This window comes from Protomyctophum parallelum, assembly GCF_964188405.1.
Source record: "Protomyctophum parallelum genome assembly, chromosome: 16".
Lineage (NCBI taxonomy): Eukaryota > Metazoa > Chordata > Actinopteri > Myctophiformes > Myctophidae > Protomyctophum > Protomyctophum parallelum.
In genome coordinates this window covers 1265677-1279207 of record NC_139711.1, presented here as the reverse complement: position 1 = coordinate 1279207, position 13531 = coordinate 1265677, and the positions used below count along the sequence as shown (strand labels likewise).

Sequence of the window (13531 nt, the reverse complement as noted above, 5' to 3'; positions counted from 1 at the left end):
CTAAAAAACAAGGAAACACTAAAAAAAGGGTCCATTTGGTTTCATGTGTACACTCAAGAGTTACAGACTTGTAAGGGTCCATTTGGTTCCATGTGTACACTCAAGAGTTACACACTTGTAAGGGTCCATTTGGTTCCATGTGTACACTCAAGAGTTACACACTTGTAAGGGTCCATTTGGTTCCATGTGTACACTCAAGAGTTACAGACTTGTAAGGGTCCATTTGGTTCCATGCGTTTCTCTCCACTATGAGGTTAAAGTTAAAATAACGTCCAAATAATATCTAGGTTGACTTAAATGTACCTACTAGTTTCAGATAGCATGGTGTTTATGGGGTTCATTGTCATGTTTCAGGCATAGACTGTAAAAAATATGGACAAAGCGTTCCCCGGGTCTAACATGAACGTACAATGAAGCCTGAAATTCCTTGCAGTCTAATGCAATGGAAGTCGCCATCTTTCTAGATCAGTTTGGGCCCAGTTGGCCATTAACCTGACGCTGCCAGATGGGGGCGGTATTGGGTAACCATGTTCCCCAACACAGCAGTCATCTGAGATCTCTCAGGGAGTTGAGCTGACACAAATCCGTTCCGTACCGAACCAATCAGCGTGAGCTAAGGGCGGGATATGTGCGAAACCGGATGTGAAGCTATATAGACACGTCAATATGATTGGTTGTGTTTGCACGCCCACACGGTGATAGACAGACGGTCCCATCCAATCATCTACCAAGTATCTTGAAAAAAAGGAACAGCCCCGTCATCGAATTTGCTTCCGCGATCCAAGATCCCAATAAGCTGTGAAACAAATTTGTGTAGCAAGCTTCTTGGATCTGGCAGCGTCAGGTTAGTTGGCCATTGGCTGGCCCAGACAACGAGGCGGGACTTCCCCCCTCTTCTTCGTTGGTTTTTATTTTGACTCGAGCGGGGGGTGGATCGGGGGTCGGGGGTTTACTTGAGACTACAAAAGTAGTGCAGAATGTCCCACTTCAAGTTGTCAAATGTTTTGAAAATGGCTGATCTACAAGCTCACAATGCGAGCTTTTCGGTTTCAAACTTAAAAACGCCAGGTACCATTATTCATGAGTCCTTGTGTGTGTGTGTGTGTGTGTGTGTGTGTGTGTGTGTGTGTGTGTGTGTGTGTGTGTGTGTGTGTGTGTGTGTGTGTGTGTGTGTGTGTGTGTGTGTGTGACACTTTACTCAGCTTGGGGGTAATGTATTCATGTTAAGAGTTTGTTTTACTTGTGTCTCACTAAGTGCAGGTACAAATGTACATTTGTTATGGTTAAAACCACTGAAGAAGTGATGCTTTTGGTAAAATCAGAATAATATTTATTTACAGGAAAAATACACGGTAGGCCTATCTACAATGAAATAAAAATAATTTAAAAAAAGATTCCCAGGAGGCAGGCATTGATCACCCCATGTGCACAGTGCACACGCCCCCCATCACCTCGTTCAGCAGTCTCTCAGTATCTCTGCCAGAGACCATGGGGTGGTGAGACCGGGGTGGCATACAGGGAATGAGGGAGGGCAGAATCCTGGGAGTGAGGGACAAGGAAGAGCAGCTTGCTGACAAAAAAATAGATATGTATTAACAAAAACAACACATCACATACGGCCTGACACTGTGAACTATGTTCAGTGCTTCAAATAATACACCATTAAAACTCACCTTCATCAGCAGAAAATTATCAGACTTGAACAATTTACTGTTGATGAATTTGGGCTTTAATGGACTCGGCAAAACTGTTTAAAAATATGTCATTTCCCCTATTGGTCAAATTAACTCGATCATGCAGAAATAGCCCAGGAGTGTCAAACTTTATGTGAGGGTGATCAACAAAGCTGCCACTTAAACAATGAACATAATGTAGCCATAACACTGTTCACAAATCGACGACCCTTGTCGATCTTCCCCGGATTGGCACCAGTCTTCCACCTGCATCTCTGAGTGATGGCAGAGAACATTATCTTAATCTGTGGAAGATTCATCACTGCGACAAGTTTGGCACTTGAGATGTCACCACCAAGGTCATTACCGCCGCAGTGAATCAGGAGAACATCCGGTACTGCTCTCCCTTGTAGGGCCTGGTAAAAGAAGGGGAGGAGGCTTTTCCACCGTAGACCACCCCAGCCAAACCAATGGATGTAGCTGGTGGCATCCACACCAAGATTGTTCCCCATGGTCTCCAGAGCTCTTTCCTCCCCACGCCGGACATAGCTGTCCCCAATGATCCAGATGGACACCATGGCTGTTGAGATTGAGAACCATAAACAATAGTTGGTTACTACACATTTTAAAATGAAAGTCAAGGAAATGTATTTATCTATTTGTACTTAATAATAAATCAAAATAAAATGAAACCCAGACTGGACAACAATAACTAACAATAACAAAAATAATGAATGAATCAAAACCAATGCAAAACTACATTCTAGAAACATAGTTTAAACCTCAGCAGTAAAATTATTGTAGTATCATGCTTTTACTAGATCATCATGTAGGTAGGCCTAGCAGACCTTCATGATTCATGTACTAAATTATAGCTTGAATGTAACCTAATATTAATGATATGCCATTCATGAAAGAGATAAGTCCTATATAATTGTATAACCTAATATCCAATCCAACTATAAGAAATCAAGACTGCACAGAGATTATTTACAGAAAGTTGCTCAAAACCCGGTGGAAGTCTTGACAGAGAGAAAGCTGTGCAAAATGAGTGATGATGACTATTATAGCTGCATGTCTAATACAATCAGAGTATATCACGCTGCTTTTATTATTACGGCTAGTCTTTTTAATCATGGTTGAGACTATCTGACGTGACGATAAAAGAGAAGCAGCTAAGAGGCAAATAAAATGCATTAGGCTACGTGAAAACAGTGAAGATATTCAAAGTTAAAGTTAACGTTACACTATAGGATTTGAAGAACAAAGCAAAAGCAAGCACTGCTGGGGGGAACAAAATAAACAATAATCCAACGTGAGTGTGGTATTCATTTTTACACACTACTAGGATTAACACGTAGGCCAAGTATACAAATATACAATTTACCTTGTATGAAGAAAGAATATCGTCTTGACGGAGCTGAAGTTATTCAGACGGAGCTGAAGTTATTTCTTTGTAGCCTAGTAGTTTGTTTACGATACAGACTAGCTTGGGGGCGTGATTTTGGTACTGAGTGACAGCCCACCCGATCCACCCCCCGCTCGAGTCAAAATAAAACCAACGAAGAAGAAGGGGGAAGTCCCGCCTCGTTGTCTGGGCCAGCCAATGGGCCAGCTGGTCCAAAACGGAGGCAGCCAATGGCCAGCTGGTACCAAACGGATCTAGAAAGATGGCGACTTACAGTGCATCGATTTCAGGCTTCATTTTACGTTCATGTTAGACCCGGTGAACGCTTTGTCCATATTTTTTACAGTCTATGGACTGAGGTCTTGCCACTTTATTAGGATATGAGGGTTTGATTTGTTTTGTTAAAAGGAAAGGGATATTTTGTTTCTAATTCTTTTTAGCATATTTAGTTTTTTACATGCCTGAGGCATTGCAGTGGAAGAACAGCTTTCCTGTGCTCCCTTGTGTCTGTATTTAAAAAGGTTCTTTCTCCTGATATATTTTTTGGGGGATTCTTGGAGGGGGTGTGAAAAGGTATTTGAATTATTCAAATTAAAAGGATTTTTTTGTTTTATGTTATTATTTATTTTAGTTAAAAAGAGATTGTTTTGTTTATTCATTGAGTATTTATTTATTTTTTTGTTAAAGAAAAAAAGACAACTACTGATTAACAAAGTCTTGCAAACCAAATGTGCTATTTCTCTAAAAGGGGCTATTTCTCTTATTAAGCAGGAACAACTTGACAAAATAAAAGTGTTCTTTGTGCCTCAACATAATAGCAGTGCAGTGTTTGACACAAATTCACACATACAGTACCTTCTTTTTTGCACCTTATGACTGAGGTCTTGCCACTTTATTAGGATATGAGGGTTTGATTTGTTTTGTTAAAAGGAAAGGGATATTTTGTTTTATTTTTTTAGCATATTTACATGCCTGAGGCATTGCATTCACCTTTAGTGGAAGAACAGCTTTCCTGTGCTCCCTTGTGTCTGTATTTAAAAAGGTTCTTTCTCCTGATATATTTTTTGGGGGATTCTTGGAGGGGGTGTGAAAAGGTATTTGAATTATTCAAATTAAAATGATTTTTTGTTTTATGTTATTATTTCATTTAGTTAAAAAGAGATTGTTTTGTTTATTCATTGAGTATTTATTTATTTTTTTGTTAAAGAAAAAAAGACAACTACTGATTAACAAAGTCTTGCAAACCAAATGTGCTATTTCTCTAAAAGGGGCTATTTCTCTTATTAAGCAGGAACAACTTGACAAAATAAAAGTGTTCTTTGTGCCTCAACATACCTCTCTTTATTTGCTGTGGACTTCTGGAGGCCATGGAGGGGAATATTGTCAAAGTGAATAACATACTCTGCACCCCATTATTGGTTGGTTGGGAGGGGATTTGTATAAGCTTGGCTTGACCATACTAAACGGGCATAGAGCCCCGCTCTCCGATGGACGCCGCGCATGGGACCGGACCTCGGTCTTATTCAAAAAAATATTTGTGGACCTTCATCATTTCTAGTTGAGGACCCCTGCTTTAAACCTTTATAACTCGCTATGATAACTTCATGAGGATGATGATTATGCGCACATATCTGATAATTGTCTCAGTAACAGGGGGGGCAACAAAATCAACTTGATCAGTGTAGGCTACCAGTGTAGGCTACCTTCCACCGATCGTTTCGTTTCAGAACGATAGCATAACGTTGAGACGCGTTAGTGGTTGACATGTCTGGACATGTTAGGGCAAAGAACCACAGGAGCGATAAGCGAGAGACGCTAATCCCGGCTGTGATTTCGACAAAATGACAGACAACTCGATGGCTTCCGCAGTTTAGGATGAGCCATGTGTATTCGTTATACATTACAAACGGGTCAAGTACGTCCCAGACGCCTTCATTGCGGTCTTATCACTGCAATTATAATGAATAAAAAGTCGGTTGCAATCGCACTACGGAGTAGGATAGTGTTGGCTGCATTGGCTGGCGAAGGCACTATGGCTAATGGCGATTATGGTGATCCACTGCCGTTATATCTTTTTTCCGAGAATGAGAGAGATGCAAAGCGATCGCAACTCGCAGTGGGGGGGGGGGTCCACGGCTGTGGCTGCATTGGCTGGCGAAGGCGCTATGGCTAATGGCGATTATGGTGATCCACTGCCGTTATATCTTTTTTCCGAGAATGAGAGAGATGCAAAGCGATCGCAACTCGCAGTGGGGGGGGGGGGGTTCCACGGCTGTGATATCTCCTAGTATACGTGCTTCTTTGTCCAAAAATGGGTGGTGAAGACGCGACGGCGAAAAAAAGACAGTTGATCATATCTATACTGCTTCTCCTATGGCGGTCCTTCGAGAATACGTCATTCGTTTCGCGTATACCTGTCCGTGTGCGTGTTGAAATGGCGATCGACCGTTGCAGATTATTCTTCGTTTATATACGGGCAGAGAGGGCTATCTTTTTCCGAGAATGAGAGGACGAGGCGGCGGACCGGCGGTGCAAGCCAAGGCAGTTGCCGTTGGAGGCACAGCCACAGTGGAATAGTGGATGAGTGAGTGGGGGGGGGGACTGAAACTGCAATGCGATCCGAGACGAAGAGCCCCCCCCCTACATTGCTGCCTCGGGAGAAACCATGTAGAAACAGGAGGGGAGGGGGAATCGAGTGTATGCACACACACTAGAGTATGGGTACCTCCATTTTAGATCCCCTGACATCTGCGTTGGTCTATGCCATGCAGGCCGCCTCCAGTACGTCGTAATGGAGGGCGCTTGCCCGCATAGACCAGACCTCTTTTCAGGAGGGCGGGGCTTTTAACTCCCAGATCACATACCGGACCTTTCTAGAGCCGATCGGTGTTACTTTCTATGTTGTCCGGGCGCGTATAAATATGAAGCACATTAATCATAAAAAAAACACATAAAACGTATAGATACGTTTTGCGCATACGGCGTTCGAGATTAAGAAAGCGTATGGATACGTTTCCAGCATTTGATGTGTTAAGTACTTCTTCACAGATTGTGGTAGCGTGGCGAAGCGGTCTAAGGCGTGCTGCGTTCAGGTCGCAGTCTCCCCTGGAGGCGTGGGTTTGAATCCCGCTGCTGCCAGTTGAGGTTTTAGGTGCCAAATAACAGTACCGAAACTTCAACACTAGCTCACTCCACTGGTGAGTTACCACAAGAGGCATATTCTGTGCCTGTGTACATAATCCATCCTCTGCCAAGGCTGTAGACGGCCTACCATTCCTTCTGAAGAGTTTAACTCTGGGAACACCAATCACATTTCCTGACAACCTCCTCAATTGTGGCTTTGTCTGCTTTGCCTGCTTTGAGTTAAGAGCAAAGAGTAGGCATCAGCTGAATACAGCATTACCAGGTTGTGTGGCCCAGTGGTCTAAGGGGCTGGATTTAGGCTTCAGTCTCTCAGGATGCGTGGGTTCAAATCTTGAATATTGTAAATCGCTCTGGATTAAGAGCGTCTGCTAAATGCCTAAATTGTAAATCGCACCACTGCCACACATGTGCAAACTTTGGTTTCACATGTCTGGGACTTCTGCAGATGCCCAAGAGCAAAGTGAGAAAGGAAGTAATCTGAGTTCCCAGAGTTCTTTGCCACTAGGGGGGCGAGAATGAAAGTCACTAATCTCTGGAGATGAATTCACCGTAATATCAGTTTGCTCATAAGGTTTCACTTGACTATACATTCTGTACATTTGGCTAATTTGCACTGCATAAATACCTAATCTATAGAGATTGTAGGTTCCATTTCCATCTTCAATAATAGCTCAGAGCAGAGTGGCACAGCGGAAGTGTGCTGGGCCCATAACCCAGAGGTCGATGGATCGAAACCATCCTCTGCTATCTCTATTGGCAAATCATGTATTCTAGTTCTCAGCACTTACTAACCACAACATCAATCAGCTATCGTTCCGATTTCATGATGTTTCCTATTGATGGCACATACATGTAGTTTATGTCTTTATGGAGTTGTGGCCTCAAATGCCACCACTGCCAACACTGCTTCATAAATATGCCTTAAACACATGTATTAGACCATGAACAAGCTATTTAAATCATGATTTACGACTCACTTCACAAACGATAGAAAAGTTGGATGAGTTGGAAACATGGCTTGTATTGAAAGTCATCAACAAACTATTAACTATTAAGTACTTCTTCACTGATTGTGGTAGCGTGGCCGAGCGGTCTAAGGTGCTGCGTTCAGGTCGCAGTCTCCCCTGGAGGCGTGCGTTCGTATCGCACTGCTGCCAGTTGAGGTATTAGGTGCCAAATTCCAGTACCGAAACTTCAACACTAGCTCACTCCACTGGCGAGTTACCACAAGAGGCATATTCTGTGCCTGTGGACATAATCCATCCTCTGCCAAGGCGGTAGATGACTAGGGGTGGGTCCCGAATCTCGGTACCAAGTATGTACCGAACCGAACGTGCCTGGGTACCGGGTACCCATTACAATAATTCAATTTCGGTTCTCTCTATCGGTTCCCACAGACACGCGGTCACACGCAATTTATTTATTTTCTTCCCTTAATAGATGTGCAGGGAACAGAGCTGATCTACAAGCCTACACCGCGTTGCATCAGCGCCGAGTTGTGGGCTTGTGGCTTGCAGAGGCGGAGCCATCTCTCTGCATGGAGTTAGTTGTCGAGGAGTCTAGAGACAGAGAGACGCGCTGTGCCTGGCACTGATGCAACATCATTATTAAAGTTTCTTAAACGTAATTTTCAAGTAAAGTTTATGGGAGGAAACTTTTAAGAGGGGACAGGAATCTTGCGCCTTGTATGAGTCTTCACTACTGCATACGTGCGCAGCACGCTGGCTGCGCAGCATTGAATCAACATGAGACAAGGAGAGATTTCTAGATTTCTGACTTTGTGTTGCAGTGATGTTTATGTTGTGTAGTCTCTCAGGCATATTTGTTGTCATTGTCAGTAGTAGTAAGAGGTAACTGTAGTATCCACAAATGGCTCAACTGTTAAAGGAAAGGATGTTGGTCTATACTCTATTCATCTGTCTTAAAGCAAAGTCTTTGTAATAAAAGCTTTGTGAAAAACAATTGACCTTAAGTTTATACCATTTATTTTTTTACTATATTATCCACAAATGGCTCAACTGAATGAGGAGGAAGAGGATGTTACACTATTTATTCATTAAATTGTCATTAAATTGACATTGAGCTTTTTTGTTAAACATTTGACCTCTTTTATATCATTTTGGAACCGAAATAGGAAACCGTTAAGAACCGGAATCGATAAGCAGAACCGGAATCGGTACCGGACTCGAAAAAATCCTAACGATACCCATCCCTATAGATGACCTACCATTCCTTCTGAAGAGTTTAACTCTGGGAACACCAATCACATTTCCTGACATCCTCCTCAATTGTGGCCTTGTCTGCTTTGCCTACTTTGAGTTAAGAGCAAAGAGTAGGCATCAGCTGATTACAGTACTACCAGGTAGTGTGGCTGAGTGGTCTAAGGCGCTGGATTTAGGCTCCAGTCTCTCTGGAGGCATGGGTTCAATTCCCACCACTGCCACAAATTTGCAAACTTTGGTTTCACATGTCTGGGACTTCTGCAGATGCCCAAGAGCTAAGTCAGAAAGGAATTAATCTGAGTTCAGACTCAGCCACTAGGGGGGCGAGAAAGAAAGTCACTAATCTCTGGAGATGAATTCACCGTAATATCACTTTGCTCGTAATAGATGTCTACCCTCAGGTTTCACTTGACTATACATTCTGTACATTTGGCTACATTTTGCATAAATACCTAATCTATAGAGAGTATAGGTTCCATTTCCATCTTGCATAAAAACTCAGAGCAGAGTGGCACAGCGGAAGCGTGCTGGGCCCATAACCCAGAGGTCGATGAATCGAAACCATCCTCTGGTATCTCTATTGACAATTCATGTATTCTATTCTCAGCACTTACTAACCAACAACATCAATCTGCTATCATTCCGATTTCATGATGTTTCCTATTGATGGCAAATACATGTAGTTTATGTCATTATGGAGTTGTGGCCTCAAATGCCACCACTGCCAACACTGCTTTATAAATATGCCTTATACACATGTATTAGACCATGAACAAGCTATTTAACACTAGGATGTCTGAAAAATATTCACTCCTACTCAGTCTGGCTATTTCGGCCAAATCGACCGACGTCCCCCTTTCTCCCCCACTCTACTTGATCATGCATGGTAGCCCCCTGAAAATGGTTCATCTGCCAGCTCACAAAGCGCTGTCATGCATCATGTGACGTTGAACCTCCACTGAAGGAACTCTCTCACTCTATGAAACATGTGATGTCGTTGACCCTCCACTGAAGGAACTCTCTCACTCTATGAAACATGTGACGTTGACCCTCCACTGAAGGAACTCTCTCACTCTATGAAACATGTGACGTTGACCCTCCACTGAAGGAACTCTCTCACTCTATGAAACATGTGACGTTGACCGTCCACTGAAGGAACTCTCTCACTCTATGAAACATGTGACGTTGACCCTCCACTGAAGGAACTCTCTCACTCTATGAAACATGTGACGTTGACCGTCCACTGAAGGAACGCTCTCATATGAAACATGTGACGTTGACCCTCCACTGAAGGAACTCTCTCACTCTAAGAAACATTTGATGTTGACCCTCCACTGAAGGAACTCTCTCACTCTATGAAACATGTGACGTTGACCCTACACTGAAGGAACTCTCTCACTCTATGAAACATGTGACGTTGACCCTCCACTGAAGGAACTCTCTCACTCTATGAAACATGTGACGTTGACCCTACACTGAAGGAACTCTCTCACTCTATGAAACATGTGACGTTGACCCTCCACTGAAGGAACTCTCTCACTCTATGAAACATGTGACGTTGACCCTCCACTGAAGGAACTCTCACTCTATGAAACATGTGACGTTGACCCTCCACTGAAGGAACTCTCTCACTCTATGAAACATGTGACGTTGACCCTCCACTGAAGGAACTCTCTCACTCTATGAAACAAAAAACACCATGAGTGAAAGTCAGAATATAGAGAACTGAAGTCAGACGTCAATATCGGTAGAGGGCTGCAAATCCACGGGTTCATGTACTTTTTATTTACATTGTACTCCCCATAGGGGGGATTTTAGATCGCCTCATATAAGAACTGTGTTTGAAAAATAAACATGTCATCCCGGCCGCTTCACTCATATGGATATGAAGAATCAACTGACTGAGAGAAAACACTGTTGTTACTGCTACTGAATTAGTTACATTTTCGCTAGAAACAGACTGTATCATTATATGAGTGACTGACTGTCGCAAACGTTACAGAGACACCTCCCTGACAATAACGCAGAGACAGCTTGTTTATTTTTGGACCACAATGCTTATATGAAACGCTTTTAAGATGAGCCCATGTTGTTCCGTGAACCGGGCAGAACCAGGGGATGAGCGAGTGTCAGGCCGTCGGTGCTCTATAGAGTGTCGCATGACGACGAGCGGCCCGGAAGAGAATTCCCCGTTCATTTTCCCCCAGAGACGTTTCAAAAAGTATTTATTTAATTAAATAGATTTAAGTCACGGACAAAGACAACTCTTGTTGTGACAAATCATGAGAGTATAAACACAACGTTTTGGGACGATCAAATAATTAGAAAGAAGTTCTAATTCTAATAGAAGAATTACGATGTTGAGGGGGGGGGGGGCAGAAAATCGAGCACTCGAGCGCTGTTCATGCAGCCTGAACTGGGACAAGCAGTCCAATGCATTTCTGCCTATACTTCCGGTCCAGGACTTGTCCCAGTTGGTTGACCCCACCCTCAATAGAAGTCTATATGTAGGAGAGCCGCCATTGGACTGAATCCCCATGAAGTGAACGCAGTTTGCGTAACTCCTTATATGGACTTTTTAGGACAAATTCTGTTCCGAAAAAACTTTCAGGCCAAGTCAACTGCAAATGACATCATCACGTGACGTCTTTGTTTGATGTCATCATCATACATGGTGATTATAGTTTTTCTTTTTTATCCCCATATATGGAATTCCATATATGGGCACCCGGGTGAAAAAGCTGCTGCTTAGAGAGCGGCACGTGTACAGATTCACCGCTGGCCATTCTAAATGGTAAATTTAGCATTTATATAGCGCCTTTATCCAAGGCGCTTTACAAAGATTGTGCATTACATTCACCCATTCATACACCGATAGGCGGAAACCATGCAAGGCACCAACCAGCACATCAAGAGCAATCAGGGGTTCAGTGTCTTGCTCAAGGACACTTCGACACTAACTCTGGGGGAGCCCACAGGGTTCGAACCGGCAACATTGCGGTTACCATCCGGCCACTCTACCCCTGAGCCACCGCTGCCCCCTAGTGGCCACTCTACCCCTGAGGCACCGCCGCCCCGAACCGTGGTTTGAGGCTGTGTTCTGTGGAAGCGCAGGACAGACAGCCTCTCGTTGCCGGCCCTCCTGGAGAGACACGAGACGCCCGCGAGGCCGGCCTCCGCCAGCAGAGAGACGATCTCCTCGGGGTCGTTCTCCGCTACGGCGACGAGGTAAAACCTGCCCCGGTCGGACAGCAGCCGAGGCACCGCGGGGAGGAACCTGTCCGTCACCTCTCTGCCCCGCCGGCCGCCGGCCCACGCCGCCGCCACGCCCTCGCCGCCCACCTCCTCCGAGGGCGTGGCCACGTAGGGCGGGTTGAACAGCAGGACGTCCACGACTCCGCCCAGCCGGGGCAGGAGGCCCTCGGCCAGGTCCGTGACCACCGGCTGCAGGGAGACGTGGTTGCGGCGGGCGGTCTCCTGCGTGCAGCGCGCGGCCGCGGGGTTCCGGTCGGTGCACACGTACAGCGCCGAGGGTCCCAGCACCGCCGCCAGGAAGGCGGACACGACGCCCGAGCCGGTGCCCACCTCCACGCACACGGACGGCCGCAGCCGTTGCAGAGCGTGCTCGTCTTGCTCCAGAGCGTCGATCAGGAGGAAGGAGTCCTCCGCGGGCTCGTAGACCTCCCGGAACTCTCCGTGCCCGGCGTGGGAGTAGATCGGTGTGGGGTGACGACGTGACATAGCTCGTATACACGACGGTCTGACTGACTATGGCTGTCTCGTTTGCTAACGGTACGTTTCATAGACGCGTCGTATATGTGGTCATCGCTGACGTTAAATATATTGACGACATGCGAGCAACAATATTATCACCTTATCCGTCAGCTCCTCCTCCTCCTCCTCCTCCACTGAGCTGTGTTGCAGCTGGGTTCATGTCAGCGCGCAGGTATAATGCTGGGGGTCGAATGCGCAAATCGCCGTAGTTAGGCAACGGTTTCTGACATCAGTCTAACGTTTGTGGCATCCACCGTCCACCAAGGTCGGTCCAAGGTCAACATTCTTACCCCTTGTGCCCTTGTTGTTACCCTGCATTCATTATCTATGGGATTATATCTGGTCAAATAGGGTCCCTCTCACAAACTCTGGAAGCCATTGCCGCTATTTGTTTGATGCGTTTAATTCGCTGTTTTAAAATAATTTAAAAGAAACAGCGGATTTATCCGGGCCTTGATGACGAGGCCGTCGCGTTATGATGACGAAACCGGAAATCAAGTAATCATCTGGGCTGCTAGGGCTTCTGGGAAATTGAGCTCAATGTAAGTGGACGGGGGGGGGGAGTTGGTTTGGACTACAATGCCTCATGGGGGCGGATCCTGTAGCGCATTGTAATGGTCGCTGGTGTGGATGATCATAACATAACCGGATTTTTGTCGTTGAAAGCTGCAAATACTTCAGCGTATGCTCTAAAGGTAATAAAACAATCTCGGCAGCGTATACTATTTCATTAAATAGCGGATAACAGCGTGTTTCGCAGTAGAACTGTTAATTGCCGTTATGGCCGATAACCGATAATACCGATTATGATCTCAGTCTGTATTAAAAAATTATAATCTATTCTATCTATTCTGAAAAATACATGTAACGTACCAGGGTGTCTGCACTGCAGGCTTATAGGTAGGTCAGATTTAACTTAAATGCCTTTATATTTAATAGTGTGAGCTTGTAGATCTGTTCAAGCTGAAGCCGATTAATTCATCCGTCTGATTGATTAATCGAACCGATGCCGATTAATCTAAAGACGACTAAAATCGGCCGATACCGATGTGTTTGCTGATTAATCTCCCATCACTAAAGTCAAGAACCTGTATGATGGAATGCCAAGGGTGAGCCAAAACATAGCAGCCAGGAGAATGAGACTAGCAGGATCGACACTGCCAAAGACACCAGGAGAATGAGACTAGCAGGACACTGCCAAAGACACCAGGAGAATGAGACTAGCAGGACACTGCCAAAGACACCAGGATAATGAGACTAGCAGGACACTGCCAAAGACACCAGGAGAATGAGACTAGCAGGACACTGCC

The 13531-nt window shown here is 44.9% G+C and overlaps 1 protein-coding gene across 1 annotated transcript; it reads right to left on the bottom strand.

The window, feature by feature from the left end:
- Window positions 1–1415: 1415 nt before the first annotated feature.
- LOC310873350 (methyltransferase N6AMT1-like) lies at window positions 1416–12188 on the bottom strand (the record flags this gene model as incomplete). The annotated part of the gene is made up of 3 exons (XM_083785713.1): window positions 1416–1539; window positions 2142–2253; window positions 11516–12188. The coding sequence occupies 3 exons, from the start codon at window positions 12186–12188 to the stop codon at window positions 1416–1418; spliced, it is 909 nt and encodes a 302-aa protein (XP_083641839.1).
- Window positions 12189–13531: the final 1343 nt, after the last annotated feature.